The 26,550-nt window shown below is 41.5% G+C and overlaps 3 protein-coding genes and 1 pseudogene across 5 annotated transcripts; all 4 read left to right on the forward strand.

Moving 5' to 3' along the window:
* The first annotated feature begins 56 nt into the window (after positions 1–56).
* Positions 57–6,601, forward strand: LOC121586476 (LIM/homeobox protein Lhx9-like). 3 transcript variants are annotated; one of them, XM_041903185.2, is made up of 8 exons: positions 57–696; positions 964–1,096; positions 1,920–2,122; positions 2,394–2,502; positions 5,183–5,312; positions 5,386–5,615; positions 5,749–6,097; positions 6,570–6,601. In XM_041903185.2, exons 1-7 carry the CDS (start codon positions 671–673, stop codon positions 6,052–6,054), a joined length of 1,137 nt encoding a protein of 378 aa, XP_041759119.2. In that variant the 5' UTR covers positions 57–670; the 3' UTR covers positions 6,055–6,097; positions 6,570–6,601. The 3 variants fall into 3 exon arrangements, with proteins under 3 accessions (XP_041759119.2, XP_041759118.2, XP_041759120.2); XM_041903184.2 differs by lacking the exon at positions 6,570–6,601 and having other exon boundaries at positions 5,749–6,236; XM_041903186.2 differs by lacking the exon at positions 6,570–6,601 and having other exon boundaries at positions 5,401–5,615; positions 5,749–6,236.
* Positions 6,602–8,964: 2,363 nt separating this feature from the next.
* On the forward strand, positions 8,965–9,833 carry LOC121586479 (pyroglutamylated RFamide peptide). Its single transcript, XM_041903190.2, has one exon. It carries the CDS (start codon positions 9,026–9,028, stop codon positions 9,539–9,541), a length of 516 nt encoding a protein of 171 aa, XP_041759124.2. The 5' UTR covers positions 8,965–9,025; the 3' UTR covers positions 9,542–9,833.
* A 479-nt stretch (positions 9,834–10,312) lies between these two features.
* LOC121586483 (class I histocompatibility antigen, F10 alpha chain) lies at positions 10,313–18,691 on the forward strand. Its single transcript, XM_045226378.1, has 8 exons — positions 10,313–10,520; positions 14,182–14,454; positions 14,587–14,880; positions 14,996–15,280; positions 15,465–15,584; positions 15,736–15,759; positions 17,871–17,948; positions 18,501–18,691. The coding sequence occupies exons 1-8, from the start codon at positions 10,451–10,453 to the stop codon at positions 18,506–18,508; spliced, it is 1,152 nt and encodes a 383-aa protein (XP_045082313.1). The 5' UTR covers positions 10,313–10,450; the 3' UTR covers positions 18,509–18,691.
* Positions 18,692–23,652: 4,961 nt separating this feature from the next.
* On the forward strand, positions 23,653–26,251 carry LOC123492896 (annotated as a pseudogene).
* The last annotated feature ends 299 nt before the right edge of the window (positions 26,252–26,550 follow it).

Below are 26,550 nucleotides of genomic sequence, written 5' to 3' on the forward strand. Positions count from 1 at the left end.
GTTCATATGTGCAGGGATAAAATCATAGAGCTACATATAGTGGAATATATGATGTCTGTGGACAACCTGCTAATGACTCATTTCTGTATTGAAGATGGTGACCCATGCAGCTATTGTAGGACTACAGATCCATACTTAGAACCTGGACATTCATTTCCTTCACGTTAACCTGTTATTTGTCATGCCCAATTTTAACAGGTATCTGTGGTGTTTGTGTGCATGTGGTTTTATCCACCGCCTTTGTCTCATTTGTATTTTCATCTTATGGTGTTGTGTTCCCAGATGCCCCTTTTGGCTCTCCTTTTTTAATTGATCTCTTGGGACAGCTTTCTGCTGCCTCCTGGCCCCTGATCTACCCGCTTTCCCAGCAGGCAGCCAATCAGATCTTCTCACACCTGCCTGGAACAGCTTCGGATGGTCCTGTTTACAGGTGTGCTAGGGCATCACTTGGGACCGAGAAACACACTGGGCAAAATTTAGGGAGTTAGATGTTTAAACGGCACACCAGTTGAACGACTAAAGACGAGTGGGAACACTGTTTTGCTTAGTATCCCAATAATGGTGTGGACATGAGGATTTTTTGAGTCGAAGAGAAGGTGTTCATGTAGTCACGTGGACAGAGAATAGTACTGTTTAAAGGGGATATTGTTCAGGGATCCAAAAGAAGTGCATGCTTTCAGGACATCAACACGTCAGGTAAGACCATTTTATGCTCATGAGTCTAGTCAAGCCAATTCATTGAATAGCTATGTTAAGAGCAATGTATTCTTATTCCACGTTGTTTACTTGCATGTATTGTAAGTGTTTGGTAAATGTGCATTTTAGGATAGGAGATTGAAGTATCCACTGCAAGGATAGTGTTCGAAATAAATGTAATGAAGTTGTGTAATGAATAAACAAGAACTCTTTAAATGTCTTGTTATTTGATGTGATCCACATCCCTCTTTTTCCCTCTGTCACAAGGGCAATCATGATGTCACCAGAGGATAGCAGCACCCTGGAGGGCTTATTGTATGGCATCCTCCATGGTGACAAGGGGGAGGGGTCTGTGAACCAAGGGAGCAGCCGGTCAGGAGAGGTGAATTCCACAGCCAGTGTAAGCCCCAGCTAACCTGATCCAATTATCTTTGTCTGTAGCCTGGTCCCAGACGCTTCTGACGGCCGTACATGCATGTCATGACGACAATAGTCAGAAGAGTTGGCTAAAACCCGTACAGTACTGTAAAAGGGGACTATATAATAGCATATGCCCCAGCTTTGTGAGCGATCAAATATTTTTTATTAACATTCCTAAACAGGCATTGTATCTGAAACTGTATCATTCTTGACCAAATATCTTTACATTTTGATAGTATTTTTCACAACCTAGTCGTGTGAGACCAGTCTCAATGCTGGCCCAGGGGCCCTACACTCCATTTGTATTCTATGGGTTTTTATGAATAGACCATGATTTGCAAGCTTCCCATAAAGAGAAGCTTTGCTCCTTTTTTGCACTGCTCCAATAGTGAGTGTCTGAATACTGTTCCAGGGATAGACTACATAATTAACATGCATGATTCAGCTAACGGGCTTCAATTTGTGCATTAGACCACAACCACTATATACACAAAGTAAGCAGAAGCAGGATATCCATGACCCTGTTCTGATTTGTCTTATTTGATGGAAGGAATAGTGATCGCAGGAAAACCAGGAAATGTGGCTCTATTTTTTTTATACAGAGTGGCCCCCAAGACCCCCTGAAATGTCTCTTCATGGCCCTGTTCAATTACCAAAGTTAGTCATTGATCTGACATGAGTCAGCTTACACCTCTCCAGTCATGTCAAGTCAGTGATTACCTCGAGGAAGGAGGGATGCATTTGTAAAGTATTGGAACGGAGCCCTTGTGCCCCAGAGTGACCTTTCTATTTTTGCGTTGCAGTCTCTAGCTACAGGCATAGCAGAGGAGCCATTGGTGTGTGCCAGCTGCGGGGGGTGTGTTTGCGACCGCTTTGTCCTATTGGCTGCCGGGCGGGCGTGGCACGCGGCGTGTCTCCGCTGTAGCCAATGCCAGTGTGAGCTCCAGACGCACCTCACTCTCTACTGCCGTGACGGCAGCATCTACTGCCAGCAGGACTACTGCAGGTGACTACAGTCTTCACCCACTTTACATACCTCTGCTCTGGTTGCTTTGATTCTGCCTCTACCTACTTATCTGCACCAGACTACCCATTTGGTTGTTTTGGTCCCGTCTTCATTTTCTTGTGCAGGAGTACTCTGTAGGTTACTTTCAATCTTCTATATGTACACTTTTCTCTTCCGTCAAAGGTGATTTCCTTAAGTGGAGCATGTTAAGGCCTGCTATTGTTCAAGAATAATGAGTGCTAACAGAAATCGTATTTCTCTACCTGGCCAGGTTATTCAGTGTGGGACGATGTTCCCGCTGCTCCCAGCCAATGCCGTCATCAGCAATAGTCATGAGGTCTGGTGATCTGACCTTTCACCCCGAATGCTTTTCCTGCCAGGTTAGCTATTTTGGATCTATAATTAGCACATACACAGTTTATTAGGTACACAATCCTGTTTCTGAAAATGGAGTGGCTGTGGCTTGCTATATAAAGCATGCAGACAGGCATCGAGGCATTCAGTTACTGTTTGATTGAACTTGGGCAAAGCGAGTGAACTAAGTGACTTTGAGCGTGGTATGATCGTCGGTCCCAGTATCTCAGACACGGCCGGCCTCCTGGGCTTTTCACGCACGCCAGTGTCAAATCAAACCAAATCAAATTTTAATGGTCACATGCGCCGAATACAACAGGTGCAGACATTACAGTGAAATGCTTACTTACAGCCCTTAACCAACAGTGCATTTATTTTTAACAAAAAAATTAAAAATAAAACAACAACAAAAAAAGTGTTGCGAAAAAAAGAGCAGAAGTAAAATAAAATAACAGTAGGGAGGCTATATATACAGGGGGGTACCGGTGCAGAGTCAATGTGCGGGGGCACCGGCTAGTTGAGATAGTTGAAGTAATATGTACATGTGGGTAGAGTTAAAGTGACTATGCATAAATAATTAACAGAGTAGCAGCAGCGTGAAAAGGATGGGGTGGGGGGGCAGTGCAAATAGTCCGGGTAGCCATGATTAGCTGTTCAGGAGTCTTATGGCTTGGGGGTAGAAGCTGTTGAGAAGTCTTTTGGACCTAGACTTGGCACTCGGGTACCGCTTGCCGTGCGGTAGCAGGGAGAACAGTCTATGACTAGGGTGGCTGGAGTCTTTGACAATTTTGAGGGCCTTCCTCTGACACCGCCTGGTATAGAGGTCCTGGATGGCAGGAAGCTTGGCCCCAGTGATGTACTGGGCCGTACGCACTACCCTCTGTAGTGCCTTGCGGTCGGAGGCCAAGCAGTTGCCATACCAGGCGGTGATGCAACCAGTCAGGATGCTCTCGATGGTGCAGCTGTAGAATTTTTTGAGGATCTGAGGACCCATGCCAAATCTTTTCAGTCTCCTGAGGGGGAATAGGCTTTGTCGTGCCCTCTTCACGACTGTCTTGGTGTGTTTGGACCATGATAGTTCGTTGGTGATGTGGACACCAAGGAACTTGAAGCTCTCAACCTGTTCCACTACAGCCCCGTCGATGAGAATGGGGGCGTGCTCAGTCCTCTTTTTTTTCCTGTAGTCCACAATCATCTCCTTTGTCTTGGTCACGTTGAGGGAGAGGTTGTTGTCCTGGCACCACATGGCCAGGTCTCTGACCTCCTCCCTATAGGCTGTCTCATCGTTGTCGGTGATCAGGCCTACCACTGTTGTGTCGTCGGCAAACTTAATGATGGTGTTGGAGTCGTGCCTGGCCATGCAGTCATGGGTGAACAGAGAGTACAGGAGGGGACTGAGCACGAACCCCTGAGGGGCCTAGGGTTTATCGAGAATGGTGCGACAAACAAGAAACATCCAGTCTGTGGCAGTCCTGTGAGCGAAAACAGTGGGCGACAAACAGGCAAATAACAGTGCAGTACAACAGTGGTGGGCACGCGATCACCAACAATTGAGGAGTGGAAAAACATTGCCTGGTCCGACAAATCCAAGTTTCTGTTGTGGCAGAGTTGGGATTTGGCGTAAACGGCATGAGTCCATGGCCCCATCCTGCCTGGTGTCAATGATACAGGCTGGTGGCGGTGGTGTAATGGTGTGGGGAATGTTTTCTTGGCACACGTTAGGTCCATTGATACCAATTGAGCAACGTTTGAACGCCACACCTTGTAAAATCCATGCCCCGAAGAATTCAGGCTTTTCTGGAGGGGGGGTTTGACCCGGTACTAAATCAAATCAAATTTGAATTGTCACATGCTTTGTGAACAACAGGTGTAAACTAACAATGAAATGCTTTCTTATGGGCCTTCCCAACAATGCAGAATACAAAAAAAAATTATAATAGAAAAACGTACTAACACAAGGAATAAATACACAATGATAGCGTGGCTATATAGATGGGTGTACCTAATAAACTGGCCACTGAGTGTACAGTATCTGCCCAATTCTACTTTGACCACTAACCCCTACCCTACCTCATTTTACATTTACATTTTAGTCATTTAGCAGACGTTCTTATCCAGAGCGACTTACAGTTAGTGAGTGCATACATTTTCATACTGGCCCCCCGTGGGAAACGAACCTACAATCCTGGCGTTGCAAGCGCCATGCTCTACCAACTGAGCTACAGGGGACTACCTCCTAGGCACTTCTTTAGAGCTGAGTGTAAGCAATATGGCAACTCAATTTTTTTAACTCAAGACCCAAATTAGAATTTACCTTCCACCCGTGACCCAAATTGTCCTCCAACGACCCAAATTAAGAAGAAATACTGTGAGATTATTGATGTGTTCTCATAACTTGCGATCCACCTCTCACAAGCCTAGGGCCCACTTTGGGTCCCCACCTATAGGCTAGGGCAGGGTTTCTTAAACTTTCAGAGTATAAGGTGGAACAATTACCCCTACCATAAGGCAGTGGCGAGGATTCTTGTTTATTAATCAAAGCTGTGGTAATGGTGTTGTGATTATTTTTTTAAACGCTCTGACAAAGGCCAAGACACGTAAGCTTGAATAAACAAAGTATACTTTAATAGGAACATAGGCTGTTGAAGTCACTCTCTCCAAGCTCAGTTGCAATTATATCAATGGAGCTAATTCTATATTTCATAGGAGTGTGATGTCACCTTGATGCCTGGAAACCTATACTACCAACAGGGGCAGAGCCTGTACTGTCAATCACATAACCATGACGACTGTAGTGCTCCACCCTCTCACAAGCTCCACCTCAAGCAGAGAGAAGGTGAGTTATTAATAGATGATATCCATGTTTACAAATCGACTACTGTATGTATATTGACAGTCTGCTACATCAGCCTTCCTTGATACAGGAGAAGGGGAGGAATCTGTCAGCAGCCCTGAGCCACGGCTTGAGGATGGCGTTACAGGTGGCCGGGGCCGCAGGCGAACCAAGCGAATCAGAACATGTTTCCGTAGCGAGCAGTTGAGAGCCATGGAGTCCTATTTCGCCCTGAAGCACAACCCTGATGGCAAGGATTGGAGCTGTCTGTCTCAGAGGACCGGTCTGCCCAAGAGAGTGCTTCAGGTTTGAGACATAGAACATAGGATTTGAACTGTGATTTTTTTTTTGACTGGAATAGTGATCCAGAAAAATAATACAAATCCGTGTAGGATTATTATTAGTTGTTTCTCATTATCTCTCACAAACACATACTCAGGTGTGGTTCCAGAACGCAAGGGCCAAGCTCAGGCGCTCCCTCTCAGCTGACGAGTCGCAGAGCAACTCACCCGCCCCCCAGAGGTTTGATGCCATGGCAACGCCCTCCCCGTCCCCAGTGGCCTCCTCCCACCATTCCCAGTCCTTCCAGACCAGCACCATCAACCAACTGGAGCTCTCTCTGCTCATCGCCCCTCTCAGTGACCCAGCCCAAAGCCCCACCAACCAATCAACAGGCTTTAAAGACTGTCTTCCTGGACTACAATTCCCAGGGTGCACCAAGGCTCTCCCCTTTGATGACCTATGACTTTTGAGAGTCTGGATTAGGGAGAGAAGGGAATTCTGACAAGGTACTTCAACCATATTATTGTTAGGCATGTTGACGGTAAAACTCTGTGACCTGTAAACTGATGGACTTTTTAGTTACACTGAACAAGAATATAAACACAACATATAAAGTGTTGGTCCCATGTTTCATGAGCTAAAATAAAATGTTCCATATGAACAAAAAACGTATTTCTCTCAAATGACGTGCACACATTTGTTTACATCCCTGTTGGTGAGCATTTCTCCTTTGCCAAGATAATTGATCCACCTGACAGGTGTGGCTTATCAAGAAGTTGATTAAACAGCATGCTCATTACACAGGTGCACCTTGTGCTGGGGACAATAAAAGGCCACTTTAAAATGTGCAGTTTTGTCATACAACACAATGCCACAGGCGCCTAATGTGTTGAGGGAGCGTGCAATTGGCATGCTGACTGCAGGAATGTCCACCAAATCTGTTGCCAGATAATTTAATGTTCATTTCTCTACCATAAGCTTGGCAGTAGGTCCAACCGGCCTCACAACCACAGACCACGTGTAACCACGCCAGCCTAGGACCTCCACATCCGGCTTCTTCACCTGCGGGATCGTCTGAGGGTGGGTGGAGGGGTTTTTCTGTCTGTAATAAGGCCCTTTTGTGGGGGAAAATCTAATTCTGATTGATTGGGCCTGGCTCCCAAGTTGGTGGGCCTGGCTGCCAAGTGGGTGGGCCTATGCCCTCCAAGGTACACCCATGGCTGCACCCCTGCCCAGTCATGTGAAATCCATAGATTAGGGCCTAATTGATTTATTTCAATTGACTGATTTCCTTATGAACTGTAACTCTGTAAAATCTTAGAAGTTGTTTCATGCTGTGTTTATATTTTTGTTCAGTATATAATAATGCTATGGGAAATTTAAGCATTTTATGTTTATTCCTCACGACTACTTGTTTTGTTCCACGGTTTGTCATAGTTGTTATGAAGTTTAGTTGAAGTTTTAATGTCATGTGCACAAGTACAGTGAAATGCCTTTTGCAAGCTCTAAACCCAACAATGCAGTAATCAATAACAAGATGTATAGATGTTTGTGATGATATTGTACACATTGAATGCCAGGAAGTGTGTGTGCACAAGATCAAGTAACCCAATCCCACCCCAAATATGACAATATGAGGTCTTTAATAAATGGGCTGTATTACCTAATGGAAGTGTAGGTAGTCTTTTATTTACTTGTTGTCTAAAAGCATTTTTCAACAGATCAGATAGCTGAAGTAAACACCTATCAGTCAAATCGGAGAAGTCGTACCTTACTAGAATGCTTTTCACAGACCAGGTTTAGTTAGGATCATGCTACAATCCTCTTAGACATGCTCTGGAACTTTGGCAATTAGTAAGTATTTTTTAAACCTCCTGCTTTGGGCTGGATGTTTCAATGTGTAGTTCATACATGCAGAATTATTGTCTTTCCTCAATTGGCCACAAAATCCCTAGTTTGAAAGCGACTGTTTTCTGGAAGCTGTGCAGCACATGGGCCAGCCCCCTAGCAATTTGAGCTTCAGCCAATGAGCTTCAGCCCCTTGCCATTTGAGTAACAGCTAGCAAGATGCACACACAGCAGAGTGAGAGAGGGAGCACATATCTGCACATATGTGACATAACAAGCAATTTTCAGGGACCACTTTTGGCTCGTGAGCATTACTTTCAGAACTACTGGCTAAAAAGTATACAAAAGTACAGGATAATCTCTTTAAAATTAGAATTTACTAAGCACGCAGGACTGTCCTCTGTGAGGATAACAGCTCTGTTTAGCAATTAATTTAATCTATAGTGTGGGTGTGACCTCAATAAACCACTTATGATTGCATAATACCAATTACCCAATGCCCAAAAGACAGGATATTTTGTAGACACCCAACAACACCAGAAAATGACATGAACTTGGATACCAATATACCGATAAGAAAATATAAACAAATACATCCAAAAATAATAAAATAGGATTTTTACATGGCAAACAGAAAGCAAAAGAGGTTATCTTTCGTGTTGGAATTTCAGCCAAAGTTGATGTTGTATGAGCATTATAGAAGTCTGGTTGTATGATGTTTTTACTTGAATCGTTCAATTAAGAAAAGTGACTGATCCGGAGTATTTATGAATGATGTTTATAAGGAATGGGATTTTGTCAGGAACTGGACAATGGAATTCTTTCAGGTGTGTCTGTGTCCTCCCCGTGAGATGACCTTAATGACTGAGACCTTGACAAGGTTTCTTCAAATCCTAATGAATCACTTCACAATCAAGCACAATAATTGGGCACTTTAGAGTCAATCAATTAAGTAAGACCTGTTTCCAAGCCAGAAGAATGTAGATGTCAGAGTTGCGTTACACTTGTGCGTCAAGTGCCCGATTAACCAATCAGTGACAGAGGACACGATGCTGTCAGCTGATACACTCTTTTCATTTATGGGGTATTTAAAGGGTCAGGGGGATGTCAAGGTAGAAACACTGAAAACTCTACAAGGTAAGCCAATGGATATATCAATGCTTATGTGGTTGGAATTAGTTGTGGATGTTGATATTATTTATGTGTACAGCAGGTACATATGATTCAGTGCTTACATAGTAAATGGTTCTAAGTAAATACCTGTAGAGATCTTCATGTTAGGTATGCATTTTGTGTGCTGCTAGACATCATGTCCTATCTTATCTAACACACTTAGTGCTATTTCAGGGTAAAATCATATTTTTGTGTGGGAAGGAGGAATGCGGTGTTATGAAGGTGATCTTGTTTGTTGCCCCACACAGTACATTTTTTCTTATTCTTGAATACATTTACATTTACGTCATAGGGCCCTAAGAATCAGGGCTTGAAAATATCTGGATAGGTTTGCAATTTATGATGCGTTGACAGTCTCTTTTTACATTTTGTGATTTATTTCACAACTACTTTATCTTTTCAACAACCTATAGATGAGATTATCTTCGTTCCATCTCTGTGCCTCTCAGCCGATGCTCACTCTTTTCTCACTGGCTCTGCTGCTTCCCATCCCGGGGGCACACGGGCACCCCCACTTCCCCCTTGCCATCCTGCCCACGTTGGAGAACCCTGAGTGGGAGGCTGACTTACTCCAGCTCCAGGCCTCCCTCGATATGCACGGGGCTGTAGCTCCGGCAGGCCTCCGCCCCTGGGGGCCGCTGCTGAAGCTGGGACCAGAGGACCCACTTCTGGGCATGCTCAGGGAGCTGGTGGCAGAGAACAGCTGGGGACAGAAGGGCATGATGAGGGGCCAGAGGGGGGATCTGGAGAGGAGGCCGCTGGGTCCCTTCCCCGGCCACCCTATGGACACTCTGCACTACCAAGAGGGGGGAGAAGAGGAAGGAGAGGGGGGAGGAAAGAGGAACGAGGCCCTCTCGTCCATCGCCGGCGGGCTTCAGGCTTTCAACAGAGAGAAGGGAGGCTTCGGGTTCCGCTTTGGAAGGAAGTGAAAAAGGAGGGAGGGGTCGGGGAAAAAGAGGAGGCACTCGGACTACTGTGGGGAACTTGGAAAAGGGTAAGGTAGAGGGCTGGAGGATGAATTGATGATGAAGGAAGGGATGAGTTGACAGTAGAGATGTACTGTTTGACACCTATGTCAGAGCAATCAGTCATGACATTATGATGAGATATGTATCATTAGAGAAAAAGAGACTTACAAACCGATAAACAGAAAGTTTACCAAGTGATCAGAAAATGTCTGTCAATGTAAAATACAATGTATCATAATTGCTACATAATAAAATTATTGAGGGTATGTGAATGTTTATTTCATGTTGTCCATGATTTAAGTTATCCATTCCTACCTACAGTGAAAAATCAGCCTTTTAATTTTTTATTTTAAATACAATTTTATATTACAATACAATAACAAATGAACATAGGACATCACTACAAGTATATTTTATCTTAAGAAACATTAAAGTAAAGCAAATAAACAAATAAAAATCACTACACATTAATTGTCAGTGACAACAGTTTCAAAAGTTTAAGTTGGGGGTTACAATTGTGTAGACCTATGATAGAGTTGTAAGAATACATTTTTTTGTTATTGACTTATTTTAGAGATTTTATAAAATATTTGCTTTCAAGTAAAAAACATGTTATATTTTCATAGCCTTGGCTATATTTGTCTTTAGTATGACGCCGTAGGCTTCAGCCACGGAAATCTCCCACACTCTATTTTACCTGACAACAGCTAGGTTTATTTCAGCCCTCGAAAATCATTGGATAAAAACACTTTCAAAGGGCAAGGAAATACACCATATGCAACAGACATTTGTGAAGGGGATTTCCATCGACATATACTTTTTAAAATACGGAATATAGTTTAAGAAAACGGCTGTAGTTTAATTAGTAAGATGTATAGACCTAATTTGATGGTTTTTGTTTTATATTTTTCACTGGAATGTATTTGCCAGAGCCGAAGCGGTAAGTTGTGTACTCGAATATCAAAGTGAAAGTAAGAGTTTACAGCCAGGCGTGGCAAAATAATAATAAAAAATAATACTTTTAAAATCGCTTACCATATATACTGCTGCGGACTATTCGCATAATTGCATTATAGCATTTGTAGTCGACCTTTTTAAGCGTTTCTCCATCCATTGTATCGATTACTGGAAAGCTATTGCGCACTTACAGGCCAGCACAAGAACAAGAACACATATTTTTACTTTGCTTGGAATAACCAGGCATAGCGTCATCTACTTATTTTTTTATTATCACAAAGTAAAACATGTGCAAAGAAGATTTAATATGTTTGTAATGTGTTTGCAATTTTACAGTAGCCTATATACTGATAATGACTTCTGTAATTTTACACAGGTTTGTTTATTTGTTTAGCAGCAGCTACTCTTCCTGGGGCCCACAAACAAAACACAAGTCATAACAAGTAACAAAACACTTATACACTCACTGATAGACAAGGACAGTCACACAAATTTAAAATACGATATACAAACAATACAACAAAACAACAATATATGAACAAAGGAAAGACATATGATTTATATTCTTTATGGTAGTGAATCCGGGGGATAGCCCCAACTGGTACTCAAACCTGGATCAAGCGACTATCAAGCCAACACCTTAATCCAGGGGTGTCAAACGTACGGCCCGAGATGATTTTTGAATTTTTTTTTTTTTTTTTGGGTGTAAAGTATAAAAATGCGCTGCAATTTTTCAATAAAATAAACTGCTGTTCCAATTGCGTCCACTGGATGGCGCAATAGCAATTGTGTTAAGCAAGCAAACTGTTTATACCGGGGCAGAGCAAGTAGGTCAAGCACGTGCAGCCAATGAGCTACTTTGTTTTGCCCGCGATATTTATTACGGCTTTTACTTTTAACATTATGTGCTTTGGCACCCTCATTGCCCCAATATGTCTCTGTCAAAAAAGAGAAAAGTGGACGCAGAGTGCAGAGTGTTCCAAGAAAAATGGTCATCCTATTTATTCACGGAATTGAATGGGAAAGCTGTATGTTTGGTGTGTTCAGAGCATGTTGCAGTGCTGAAAGAATATAACCTTCGGCCGCCACTATGTGAGTCTTCATGCCGACAAATATGACAACTTTCAAGGACAGCAGAGATGAGAGAAGGTGAATGAACTGTTGGCGGGTCTGAAGAAACAGCAGTCTGTGTTTACTCACAGCCGACACATCAGTGACGCTGCAGTGAAAGCTAGCTACCTCATTGCTAATGAAATCGCAGTGGCTTCAAAACCATTTAGTGAGGGTGAATTTGTAAAAACATGCATGATGAAGGCAGCGGAGATTGTGTGCCCTGAAAAGCGGCAGGCTTTTTGCAAATATCAGCCTGACAAGAAACACAGTTGCAGACAGGATTTCCGATCTTTCAGTGGATTTGGACAGCCAGTTGAAGCAAAAAGTAAAGTCATTTATTGCGTTTTCGGTTGCAATTGATGAAAGCACGGGCATTACAGACAGCCATTTTCATCCGCGGGAGTTGATGACACATTGACCGTCACCGAGGAGTTCGTGGAGTTGGTGCCGATGACAGATACAACGACAGCAGCTGATATTTTTACCGCACTCGTCGGGCGCGCTGGACAGGGTCGGAGTGGACTGGTCCCGCGCTGTCAGCCTGGCTACAGATGGTGCGCCCTCAATGATCGGGAAAAAAGCAGGCGTTGTGACAAAGTTCAGAGAGAAAATGCAATCTGCAAATGGAGGACGTGATTTTTTGACTTTTCACTGTATTTTGCACCAGGAGGCTTTGTGTTGCAAGTCATTAAAGATGGATAACGTCATGAAGGTGGTCATCCAAACTGTTAATTTCATCCGATCCAGAAGCCCTGAATCACCGTCAGTTTGACAGCCTTCTCAGAGAGAAAGACCACATCTATGGCCTGCCATACCACACTGAGGTAAGATGGTTAAGCCGAGGTGCTGTGCTGAGGCGTTTCTTTGATTTACGAGAAGAAATTGAACAGTTCATGGAAGAAAAGGGCAAACCAGTGTTAGAATTTCATTCCGCAGAATGGATGCAGGACCTTGCATTTATGGTGGATGTTACAGAGCACCTGAATAACTTGAACAAACAGCTGCAAGGGCGCAACAAAGTTGTCACGCAGTATTATGACAGCATACATTCTTTCAAGTTGAAGCTGTCATTGTGGGAGACGCAACTTGCCGGTGGTGATGTAGCTCACTTCCCCTGTCTGAAAAATGTGTGCGCGACCCAACATGTGGCAGACATGAAGCGGTTCAAAGATAAAATAACGGGACTGTTACGGGAGTTTGAGCAACGCTTTCAGATTTATGTTTATGTTTTTATGTTGATGTGCTATTGTTTTAAATTGATTTTATTTGTATATTTAACCTATTCTTGACTCTGTGGTTCTTGCACTTGTTTGGGGAACAGGATTTCATTATTTTTATCTACATTTCTGCCTGGGAAATGACACCCTGATATAGTTCTGTGATCTGTGAAACAGTTCTGTTAATCACTGAGGCATTGTGTGTTTGTGTGTTCTTTTTCTTTAGAATTTTCAAATAAACTTGACGTGTTTTATGATTAATAGTGATGTTGTGCTTGTACTATTTTGGACACACTGTCCTCAGACTCCAGCTTTATGTTGTATGTTGATCGTATTAAAACAAAGAAAACAATCTGAAGTTGTTGTTTTTAAGTTATATATACCATGATTTTTCCGGTCCGGCCCACTTGGGAATAGATTTTCCTCCATGTGGCCCCTGAGCTAAAATGAGTTTGACACCCCTGCCTTAATCGTTACACCAAGAGGTCCGAACTTCTTGATAAGGTTGGTAGGTGTTGGGTTAAGGTCTATACATTACCACCTTCCTTCAGGAGATCGTGTCCCCACGCTTCTCTTTACCAAGTCGGGCTCACGGGCACCATCCCACTTCTGACACCAGTGTAGCAAATTCATGGGGTAGTCCGGACCGGGACTCAAACCCAGTTCCAGTGACTGTCAAGCCAACACCTTAACCATTATACCAAGAGGTCCGAAGCTCTTGATGAAGTCACTAGGTGTTGGGTTAAAGGGATAGTTCAGGATTTTGTCAATTAATCCCTTTATCTACTTTCCCAGCATCAGGTGAACTCGTGGGTACCATTTTTAGGTATCTGCGCCCAGTAGGAAGTAAGTTACAGGTACTTTCGAGAGCCAATGCTAACTAGCTGTACCCATAGACTTTTAGTCATTGCGCTAACGCTAGTTAGCAATAGCAGTAACGCTAGTTAGCATTGGCTTGTGAAACTACCGCTAACTTCATACTGGACACAGAGGAATAAAAATGGTATCCTTGAGTTCATCTGACTCTTGGGAAGTAGATAAAGGGCCTCGTGTCCCACTTCTCACTAATGCACTAGTGTGGGCTTATTTGTTATTTATATGTTACCTAACATTTAGACAACATCATGCAAGGTCTCTTTGACACTATTAATTGAATACATTATTTTGTTGGCCGTTACAGACCTACAGTGTGATAGAGATAAATATTTGACATACAGTAATTTCCTGTTAATGTTTTACAGCGTTGTCTGAGTAACATGGAGAGAAGTTAAATTTAGAGAAATTATCTCAATGTTTAAATGTTTTCCCCTACAGCCATCTACTCCCTGAATTACATCTACACTGCCCTGTCAAAGCCAGTAGAATTGCCTGGTATCCATGAGTTCACTGCCATGGGCCTGATGAATAACAAACAGATCGACTACTATGACAGTGTGGCAAAGAAGAAGATTCCCAAACAGGACTGGATGAGGGAGAAGCTGCCTGCAGACTACTGGGAAAAAGGCACTCAGTCACGCAAGAGCAAGGAGCAGTGGTTCAAAGTCAACGTCGACATCTTAATGAAGCGCATGATGCATAACAGCACTGGTGAGGGACCACACCTGAAATGTGTCCTACGCTCACCGTTAATCTTTTAAAATTGTGGGTCATTAGTTATCTATGTATATTGCCATAGAGGCATCATTCACCTTCTTTTTCATTGTTTATTTTTTGTTTCAGATGTCCATATCCTTCAGTGGAAGCATGGCTGTGAGATTGACCAACAGCCAGACGGCACATTGAAATTCATAAAGGGCATTGACCAATACAGCTACGATGGTGACGACTTCCTGGCCTTCGATGATGCCACTATGCAGTGGGTGGCCCCAGTTGATCAAGCTCTGCCGACTAAGAGGAAGTGGGACGGGGTGCAGATCCTCAACCAGTACACCAAAGGCTACCTGGAGAAGGAGTGTGTGGACTGGCTGTCTAAATTCATGGAATATGAGGAGAAAGAATTTAGTAGTGCTGATTGTGAGTACTTATGAACCTTAAATAGTATAGCCTAACAAATGGTTAACAAAAAACGACCATTTGTAAATGTGAGATCAGAAATAATATTAATGTTCTCCATTTATTCCCTCTTTAGCCCCTCCAAAGGTATATGCATTTGCTAAAAAGGCCCAAATTGCAGGACATGTCCGACTGACCTGCATGGCCACAGGGTTCTATCCCAAAGATGTGGATATGCGTATTAAGAAGAATGGGGTCCAATTGACCACACATGATGGAGTGCTGTCTACAGGAGTCCTACCCAATGATGATGACACCTACCAGATCAGGATGAGTGTGCAGATCCCAGAGGCAGATAAGGAAACTTATGAATGCTATGTCAACCATGACACTTTGAAGGAGCCAATTGTGGAAAAATGGGGTAAAGTATGGTTCATTTGGTTGAATGTTATTGACACGGGAAACAATCATAAATTGCATACTAACAACAGCTTACTAAACAGCATACTAACAACAGCTTTGCAAGTGAAGCAGGAACAAAACTGAAATCAGCTTCTTGTTACATATTGTTGCTTTTTATAAATACTATGCATTTTGTTTTGCAGATGGAAAATGTTGTGACTGTGGAAGTGTTGTTGGTGGAGTCATTGCGGCAGTCATCTCCATTATTGTAGTTCTGATCTTGGTTGGCGTGTTTTTTGTTCTGCACAGAAGAGGGACAATTGGTAGGTCTTGATTTTTATCATTCAATGTTTTTGTTGTTGTTAAATGTTAAGAAAAGTTTCATCTAAGGTACTACTATGAAAGGGGGGCACTACGGCCAAAATGCATATGAATTATAACATTTCTATTTATTTTTCTCTTTATCCATCATAGTGATTCCTTGCTTGAGAACTACAGGTTAGTATCACAGCCTCTCCCTCGGTCTATATACAGTGCATTCGGAAAGTATTCAGACCCCTTGACCTTTTCAACATTTTGTTACGTTACAGCCTTATTCTAAAATGGATTACATCTCTTTTTTTCCCCCTCTTCAATCAACACACAATACACCATAATGACATAGCAAAAACTGGTTTTTAGACATTTCTGCAAATTTATGACAAATTAAAAACTGAAATATGACATTTACATAAGTATTCAGACACTTTACTCAGTACTTTGTTGAAGCACCTTTGGCAGCGATTACAGCCTCGAGTCTTCTTGGGTATGACGCTATAAGCTTGGCACACCTGTATTTGGGGAGTTTCTCCCGTTCTTCTCTGCAGATCCTCTCATGCACTTGTCAGGTTGGATAGGGAGCGTCGCTGCACAGTTATTTTCAGGCTTCTCCAGAGATGTTCAATCAGGTTCAAGTCCGGACTCTGGCTGGGCCACTCAAGGACATTAAGAGACTTGTCCCGAAGCCAGTCCTGCGTTGTCTTGGCTGTGTGCTTAGGGTTGTTGTCCTGTTGGAAGGTGAACGTTCACCTCAGCCTGAGGTCCTGAGTGCTCTGGAGCAGGTTTTCATCAAGGATCTCTCTGTGCATTGCTCCGTTCATCTTTCCCTCAATCCTGACTAGTCTCCCAGTCGCTTAAAAACATCCCCACAGCATGACGCTGCCACCACCATGCTTCACCGTAGGGATGGTGCCAGATTTCCTCCAGACGTGAGGCTTGGCATTCAGGCCAAAGAGTTCAATCTTGGTTTCATCAGACCAGAGTATCTTGTTTCTCATGGTCTGAGAGTCCTTTAAGTGCCTTTTGGCAAACTCCAAGCGGGCTGTCATGTGCCTTTTACTGAGAAGTGGCTTACTAAGGAGTGGCTTTTACTGAGGAGTGGCTACTCTACCATAAAGGCCTGATTTGGTGGAGTGCTGCGGAGATGGTTGTCCTTCTGGAAGGTTCTCCCATCTCCACAGAGGAACTCTGGAGCTCTGTCAGAGTGACCATCGGGTTCTTGGTCACCTCCTTAACCAAGGCCCTTCTCCCCTGATTGCTCAGTTTGGCCAAGCGGCCAGTTCTAGGTAGAGTCTTGTTGGTTCAAAACTTCTTCCATTTAAGAATGATGGAGGCCACTGTGTTCTTGGGGACCTTCAATGCTGCAGACATGTTTTGGGACCCTTCCCCAGGACAAGTCCTTCGACGTCATGGCTTGGTTTTTGCTCTGACATGCACTGTCACCAGTGGGACCTTATATAGACAGGTGTGTGCCTTTCCAAATCATGTCCAATCAATTGAATTTACCACAGGTGGACTCCAATCAAGTTGTAGAAACATCTCAAGGATGATTAATAGAAACAGGATGCACCTGAGCTCTATTTCGAATCTTTTTTTTTTTTATTTGTAAAATTTTCTAAAAACCAGTTTTGGCTTTTTCATTATGGGGTATTGTGTGTAGATTGATGAGAAAAATATATAATTTAATCAATTTTATAAGTCTGTAACGTAACAAATGTGGAAAAAAGGAAGGGGTCTGAATACTTTCCGAATGGACTGTACATGTCATTTATCAGCATAATGGTCGAATGTTACATATAACATACTTTTGACATTAGTTATAAAGACAACATGATGCTTTTATATCAGAACAACAATCTGGCCATCAAACTTAAAAGGTGTTCTATGTAACAATCAATACTGTTTAGATTTCCCTTTGGGTTTTGATAAGTACTCATTTATTCTGAACTTGTCTGAAACACTTTAGTCATTCATTCAACTACATGATCTTCTTGTACTGAAACTTTACTTTACTGAAACAGATATTTTAGTAATATCTGGAATGAAATTAGTGACTTTTTTCTCATTTTTATTAGCAAAAGATGTTGAAAGCAGAACCTCATCAGACTCTGGAAATCTAATATTCCCTTGACCCATAATAAATATAAAATAAAATACATTAAGCAGACACTTTTATCCAAAGTGACTTAGTCGTGTGTCCATACTTAATATCAATCAAAGACTTAGATTGTATTTGTTGACTAATTATTTTGAGACTGTAGAAAGACAGTTTTGCTCTGCCACTATTTCAGGTAAAGGCAGCCAGAATGAAGGGTCCTCAGACAGAGGCAGTGGGGAGAATGTTAAGAAGTCAATGCTGCCTAATGGAAGTAAGTCTAGATGGATATCAACCCTTCTGTCATCTCTTCTCCAACTTGCAATTTGGATGGTTTAATAATTCAGTGATATCCAACCCAAGTATTATAGGGTTCTTCTGGTTCCTCTAATATTAAAATGTTGCTTGTTTATTACCAAAATAATTTCCTAACGAGTAATTATGGAGAAAGCATAAAATAAGTGTGAATTTAATGCTGCTTTGGTTTTGCCATATAGAATTGGTTAATTTAATGTAATAAATACATTTCCTTTGTTGGTTCTACAAAGTTTGCATTTATCGATAAATCGACAGTTTAGAACTTAAGGAACATCACTTTCAAAATGTCACGGACAACACTTTGTTTTATCATCAAAAGATAAAGTTAAAGATCCTAACAACTGGTTGGTTAATGTGAGGCAAAACCATAGGCGGTATCTGACACCATCCGTTTGTAATTAAAGCTGAGCCATGTCAGTTATTGTAATGAGTAATATTTTACAGCACTGTAAGGTATGTGTTCGATCTAATAATGCACATCTTTTCCATGTTGTCTATTTATGTGCAGGTGTCTAGATGACCGTTGGTGGCCAAACTTCCTGAGCGGACCATTAAGGACAGTCAATTCATTCATAATTTTATAGTATGGCTAGGGCTGTTTCGGTTTGGCCACGAGTCATGACAGCAGTCAAATTCCACGTGACCGTTTAGTCACGGTAATTAGGCTTCTCCAAGCTGCTGATGGTCATTAGTAGCCTACCAAACTTACTTACTGCCTGGTACTCAGCACTCTGTTGTCCCTCTAATCACTCTGACATCAACGCAAATGTAATCGAAAATCTAATCAAACACTTATGAGAGCCCATGAGCTCATGTTGCTCAACATTTCTATAGGCTATGCAATTGCGTGAGACAATAGAGTGATGGCCTCTATTAAAAAGAGGGGGATCCCATCTACTTTCTATAGGCTAGGCCTACTATATTTATCTCTCAACTTTCCTAATATTAAGCACGTTACTTCTCTTTAAAACAGGAGTATAGCCTACCTGGCTTGCATGGAAATGAAACACTGGAAAAGCGTCCTCCATTCACTATTTAAGTGCATAGATTACATGTATTTTTTCCTGCTGCCCCTGTTTAGAGACAGGTGCAGGATAATGGTCCATTATAAATCAAAACAAATTTCACACGTTATTTAGTATATGTAAAGATTAAATCAAGAAAAGTCTGATGGGTGACAATATTAGCCTATCACTTGTGAATGATATATTATCACTTGTGAATGATGCCCAGCTTAAGGCAAACGATATACCCTAATAGTTGATCAACATTTTAAACGTTCTCATCTGTTGCGTCAGGCTCATTGCTTAAAACAGGTTTTTTGATGCTAGTGGTTGTATTAATTTGGGATCTATCATATCTCACAACTGTCCCTGACTATGTTTGGAATATTTATTAATTGCACAGAATATAATAGGTCAACTTTTGTACAATGGGGGATAGTAGATTGACATAGGCTAGTGCTTTTGCTGTTCATTAAGCCTACTCATTTTGTTGGCTGACAAAAAGTCCAGTCTCTTCATTGGATAAGGATGCGCACAGTTGCGTCCACAATGTGTATGTCTTCACTTATAGCCTGTGAGAAAGACCCGATCACGTGACAGAGAGCCATGTGAGTGAGAGGTGCTTCAGCAAGCAGCCGGGAGAAGGGAATTATAATTATTATATTCAGCCCAAGGGCACACTGGCCACTGGCCGCAAAAGGCATGGATTCTTTTAGGGGCCGTTACGGCCACAAAGGGATGCAGCCGGGAAATTCAAGGTATTATCAAGTGCTTGTCAAATAGTGAATGAGAGACTGATGAAGTGTGTACAGCCTGTGCAAAAAAACAAAGCAGCGCTCATGCCTTTCATTAAACTTTTTTCAAATAATTTTAGAGTCGCATCATGCAGCCTAAGAATGTATAAAAAATCAAAACATATAGCCCAACATTTGTATCACAACTAAAGTTACATAAATAACACTAAATTAAGCATATAGGAGTACCTGTTTCTTTGTTAACAGCTCAACTCAGAATAGCCGGATGTGCACACTTTATATTTTATTCAGCTATGTTCAATTGTATTCTTCATACTATAAAGTAATGCCACGGAATTCTAAGCAGGAGATGCTAAATGTGTTTATGTTAATTAACGGTCAATAACCGTGAGACCGGCAGTTATTTGCTTGACGATCACCGGCTGACAAAATGTCATGACCGCCACAACCCCTAAGTATGGCTATTGCTTGTTATTCTGTTACACTAATACATTATTATAATCTAGTGATGGAAATGATAGTTACTTTATTGCAATGTGCTAAAATTTGCTGCATTTAATAGTTTTAGCTGTTCTTGAGTAGGTTTCTGTACTTCCAAATAGTCTCATTAGTGGGGGGTTAGGTACCATTGGGGTTGATGTATCTCATTCTCCTGAATGAATGTATTCTGTTGTATTTCATTGTTTTACTGTTACAATGGATGTTACTAAAGGGAGAGGCACCTTTTAAGGTATTTGTATAATTATCCAGGGTTATATAAGCCTAGAGGTATATGCTGATATGTTTTTATACCTCTGGCCAATCAATGACATACTCTTATTTTAAGTAACATTTCAAAAGAGGTATAGACAAACATTTTAAGTAACATTTCAAAAGAGGTATAGACAAACATTTTAAGTAACATTTCAAAAGAGGTATAGACAAACATTTTAAGTAACATTTCAAAAGAGGTATAGACAAACATTTTAAGTAACATTTACAGTAACAAAAAAGCACATCTTCACTACAACACGTGTGTTTCATGAGTGTTTTTACCGTATTGTATGTCTTGTTTTAAGTTCCTGCAAATATGTAAAAATTATTTTGTTGTTTAATATTGTAGAATACTTGATTGTTTATTTCAACCTAGGGCCCATTTCAAAACCGTTCACTGGGTTTCCAGGCTAAGACAAAGCTACACTCTTGAATTAATATGCCGTGGAGTTTCTTTTAATATCACAGTGTAAACATTGATTTATGGAGGACACAAATAATTCCAACATGCAGTCTTGAAGCTCAAGACAAAAATATTTTGTATCTTATGCCAGAAACCTAGTCAGGGGTTTTTAATGAATAGGGCCTCTATTGTTATGCACACTACCTGTGGACTAAATGCATTCGCCAAATGACTACATTAATTTTGCTTGGCATTGCTCTGTTACTATTCACTAAACCAGTATGTTACGTGACATATTGCATTCATGCCCACTGATGTACACACACAATGTGTATAATCTGTACTGCTTTTGACACATCCTGTATGATTTATTTGTTTTTCTGAAGAAAAAAATAAATAAATAAGAAAGAAAGCCCCTTTTTTTGCACGTTCTATAATTCAAAACAGAATTTATCTTCAGGAGGATAGTATTGGCTAATGATAACAGAATTGTAAGCAACAGCACATTTGCACAGAGTTCTGGTTATGAATGGTGTGCAAATCCAATGTATGACTATTGCTTATGAAGTACAGTAACATCAGAGAAGAGACTTTGGACTTTTACAACACCTGTTCAACTTAATGATCAGGATCAATACAGGACTATACTTGGTAGAGAAAGCTAAGAGCGCACAGTCGTAGCATTTTGGGGCGGACCTGAATTAGACATAGAATTTAGTATATTTTCGGGTTATCCAATACATGTGAGGGTTCAAAACATATTTTGTCGTAGTTTTGCTCTTGTTTGGGACACATTCAACGGTGAACAGCGGTAAGAATGATTTTACTTCTAGAAAATGTATCATGAGTGAAAATAAAAGCTCTTGGCAGAGCAATATACAGTGGGGAGAACAAGTATTTGATACACTGCCGATTTTGCAGGTTTTCCTACTTACAAAGCATGTAGAGGTCTGTAATTGTTATCCTAGGTACACTTCAACTGTGAGAGACGGAATCTAAAACAAAAATCCAGAAAATCACATTGTATGATTTTTAAGTAATTAATTTGCATTTTATTGCATGACATAAGTATTTGATACATCAGAAAAGCAGAACTTAATATTTGGTACAGAAACCTTTGTTTGCAATTACAGAGATCATACATTTCCTGTAGGTCTTGACCAGGTTTTCACACACTGCAGCAGGGATTTTGGCCCACTCCTCCATACATACCTTCTCCAGATCATTCAGGTTTCGGGGCTGTCGCTGGGCAATAAGGACTTTCAGCTCCCTCCAAAGATTTTCTATTGGGTTCAGGTCTGGAGACTGGCTAGGCCACTCCAGGACCTTGAGATGCTTCTTACGGAGCCACTCCTTAGTTGCCCTGGCTGTGTGTTTCGGGTCGTTGTCATGCTGGAAGACCCAGCCACGACCCATCTTCAATGCTCTTACTGAGGGAAGGAGGTTGTTGGCCAAGATCTCGCGATACATGGCCCCATCCATCCTCCCCTCAATACGTTGCAGTCGTCCTGTCCCCTTTGCAGAAAAGCATCCCCAAAGAATGATGTTTCCACCTCCATGCTTCACGGTTGGGATGGTGTTCTTGGGGTTGTACTCATCCTTCTTCCTCCAAACACGGCGAGTGGAGTTTAGACCAAAAAGCTATATTTTACTCTCATCAGACCACATGACCTTCTCCCATTCCTCCTCTGGATCATCCAGATGGTCATTGGCAAACTTCAGACGGTCCTGGACATGCGCTGGCTTGAGCAGGGGGACCTTGCGTGCGCTGCAGGATTTTAATCCATGACGGCGTAGTGTGTTACTAATGGTTTTCTTTGAGACTGTGGTCCCAGCTCTCTTCAGGTCATTGACCAGGTCCTGCCGTGTAATTCTGGGCTGATCCCTCACCTTCCTCATGATCATTGATGCCCCACGAGGTGAGATCTTGCATGGAGCCCCAGACTGAGGGTGATTGACCATCATCTTGAACTTCTTCCATTTTCTAATAATTGCGCCAACAGTTGTTGCCTTCTCACCAAGCTGCTTGCCTATTGTCCTGTAGCCCATCCCAGCCTTGTGCAGGTCTACAATCTTATCCCTGATGTCCTTACACAGCTCTCTGGTCTTGGCCATTGTGGAGAGGTTGGAGTCTGTTTGATTGAGTGTGTGGACAGGTGTCTTTTATACAGGTAACGAGTTCAAACAGGTGCAGTTAATACAGGTAATGAGTGGAGAACAGGAGGGCTTCTTAAAGAAAAACTAACAGGTCTGTGAGAGCCGGAATTCTTACTGGTTGGTAGGTGATCAAATACTTATGTCATGCAATAAAATGCAAATTAATTACTTAAAAATCATACAATGTGTTTTTCTGGATTTTTGTTTTAGATTCCGTCCCTCACAGTTGAAGTGTACCTATGATAAAAATTACAGACCTCTACATGCTTTGTAAGTAGGAAAACCTGCAAAATCGGCAGTGTATCAAATACTTGTTCTCCCCACTGTATATAGCCTACATTCTTTTTCAAATCAATAATAAACATAAAAAGCAATTTTCAATTACTAGCCTATTATGTTGGTTGAATGAAATATAATGTTTTGTTCATATTATTTAAATTGTAATGTTATGTTCGTATTATTGATGACAACTCCAACTTTTTGTTTAATGGTTGGCTAGTTTTGTAGGCCCTTATATTGCGATGTTTCATTGTTGCCGCTGGCAAGTTCCACTGACTACACGGCTGAGAAAATAATCTACCTGGCAACATGATAGTACAGTTTGATTGGTTGGAACTGTCAGGTGATAAGACTATATAGTATGACTGGCACATAAAAGTTTGTAGTCTCCGTTTATTATTCTTTAGTCTCTTTCAGAAAAACAAATTAGTCTAATAATGTCACCGACTTCCTCTGAAGCTGCCACCTCTTCTTGTTCGGGCAGGCTTCGGCGTTTGTCGTCACCGGCCTTCTAGCCACTGCCGCTCCTCATCTCATCATTCCATTTGTTTTGTCTTGTTTAGTACACACACCTGGTTCATATCCCCTCATCAGTACCTATATTCCCTCTGCCCCCTTGTCTTTGTGTGTGATTGTTTATTGTGGAGGATAGCTAAGCTTGGTGGAGCTCCGTGTATTTTGTATCGACGGGATATTTCCCTGTGTGCCTTGTATTTTCCAGTGCGCCTGTTTTGCGCACTAGAGTGTTCGACGCATTTCTGCATAACTCTGTATTTGCGGAATAAAGCCTGTTATTCTGTGATTTACCCTCCTGCGCCTGACTCCTTCGACATCACCTCATCACAAATACATAATTTAATTAAACAAAGTTTCAATAAAATAATGGATTGATTAGGTATAGATTTCATACCATGACAATGACTATGATGTTACTGTACTTACTATTATCATAACTTTTTTTATTTTTTATTCCCATCACTACCTCACTACTTTTACATCTCTACTCAGGAGTTGTGACTAACCCATTTGCTCCTCTTTGTGACCATTAGAGACATGGTCGCCGAGCTACATCTACACTGCCTTGTCAAAGCCAGTAGAATTGCCTGGTATCCATGAATTCACTGACATGGGTCTGATGAATGACAAACAGATTGATTACTATGACAGTGTGGCAAAGAAGAAGATTCCCAAACAGGCCTGGATGAGGGAAAAGCTGCCATTAGACTACTGGGAAAAAAGCAGTCAGTCACAAAAGTGCAAGGAGCAGTGGTTCAAAGTCAACGTCAACATCCTGTAGATATTTTACTAAAACTCCAAGATAATTAACTTGTAAGTACAATGCGCAAAAAAATAAATAAGGACTTGAACATACCATAGGTGTGTCATTGCCTCTCATGTAGAGTACCACAGTATGAGTCATAATATTCATAAAACCTAGCGGTCAAATGGAAATGGTTCAAATCGTTTTTCCACCATTAATTTTACACGTAGTGGATTTTATAAACACTTAATATAAGGGCTGTTTTGTGTAGGCTTACCCTGGCGTGACGTTTTGATAACTGTAAATCTCTCAGACAAGGTGACATGTATCAATATATTTGACAGTATTTACCCCCAACAAATGAAATTCGAATTAGCTGCTAATGTGACTATCATAAAGAACTACAAATGCCACGATGACCTGGACGAGACTGCCAAATCAAGGCAAAAGTAAGAATCTCTGGATTCACTATCTAAAGTTAACTAAATGTAGTAATGAATAAATGTGCTACATTTTTTAATGTACCTGTTAGCAAAGGTGACATAGATGATGTGCAGGAGCTTGCAGATATATGTAGTCTTGCATGATGTCTACTTTGATGCTAATTAGCATTTTCTAATCTGAGAGTAAATAGAGCCGAATATATTGATAAAAGTCACCTTGTCCGAGAGAGATTTACATGGTTATCAAAACGTCACGCCAGGGTAAGCCTACACGAAACACAGACCTTATTTTAACTGTGTCTAAAATCCCCTATGGTAAAAATGAATGGTGAAAAAACGATTGGAACCATTACCCTGTTTGACCGATAGGTTTTATGGGTATTATGACACCTCCACTGTGGGGCTCTATTCTACTTGTTTTTCCACTCAGATTCTTCAGTGGTAACATGGCTGTGAGGTTGCCCAACAGAGTGACGGCACATTGAAATTCATAAAGGTCACTGACCAATATACTATTGCTACCATGGTGGCGACTTTCTGGCCTTTGATGATGCCACCAAATATTTTTTATAACTAAACCAAGATAGACCACAGCTCTTCGTTTCCAATGGGAACAAATGAGTCATAGTGGGCAGAACAAGCAAGGAGGTGGGGACGCTAGCGATATCCTATTGGCGCACTCTAGTAGCTATCTGCATATTTCCGTTAGGGAACTCCTACTCTGTGAAGTGCCCGTGTGCAATAATTCAATTCGCCTTTGCACTCCTTCTAAACAGTGCGATTTATAAAAACTTTTGCAAAGGGTAAAGTCTACAAAACTAAGTCCACTCTGTTCATAGCAGATTCTAGTTTTGGGAACAGAAAACTATATTTAGATCAAATGTTTAATCGGTGAGAAATTATGCAGAATGTCGGCCAAAAAACATCTCGTTCCATCTTCTCCCACTGCCCGCCAGTGGGCTTCCTCTCGGAAACGCCAACCAGATGCTTCGCATTTATACATCCAGTGAAATATCTGTCTCATTGTTCTATCTGTGATGCCACTATGCAGTGGGTGGTCCCAGTTGATCAAGCTCTGCCGACTGAGAGGAAGTGGGACGGGGTGCAGATCCTCAACTAGTACACCAAGGGCTACCCGGAGAAGGAGTATGTGGACTGGCTGTCCAAATGCATGGCATATGGGGACAAAGAACTCAGAGGCTGAGGACTGTGAGTATTTACAAACAAGCTGACATTTGAATGTTAATCTCAACCTCAAATAGTGTTAATGTGGATTACAGAAATGAAACATGGATTTGGTGCCAGCAGCCATACCACCCTGCATCCAACTACAGGTATTGACACTACAAACCATATATTAACCAACATCCCCAAACATCCCAACAAATATCATCAAGAGACTACATGGACATGTAGTACTAACGCACCATTACTATTTCTTTCTTTAGGTTCATGAAATGGGTCCTTGTCCACCCACGACCCTGGTAATATTTTACTTCTATT

This window comes from Coregonus clupeaformis, chromosome 17, assembly GCF_020615455.1.
Source record: "Coregonus clupeaformis isolate EN_2021a chromosome 17, ASM2061545v1, whole genome shotgun sequence".
In the NCBI taxonomy this organism is placed as follows: domain Eukaryota; kingdom Metazoa; phylum Chordata; class Actinopteri; order Salmoniformes; family Salmonidae; genus Coregonus; species Coregonus clupeaformis.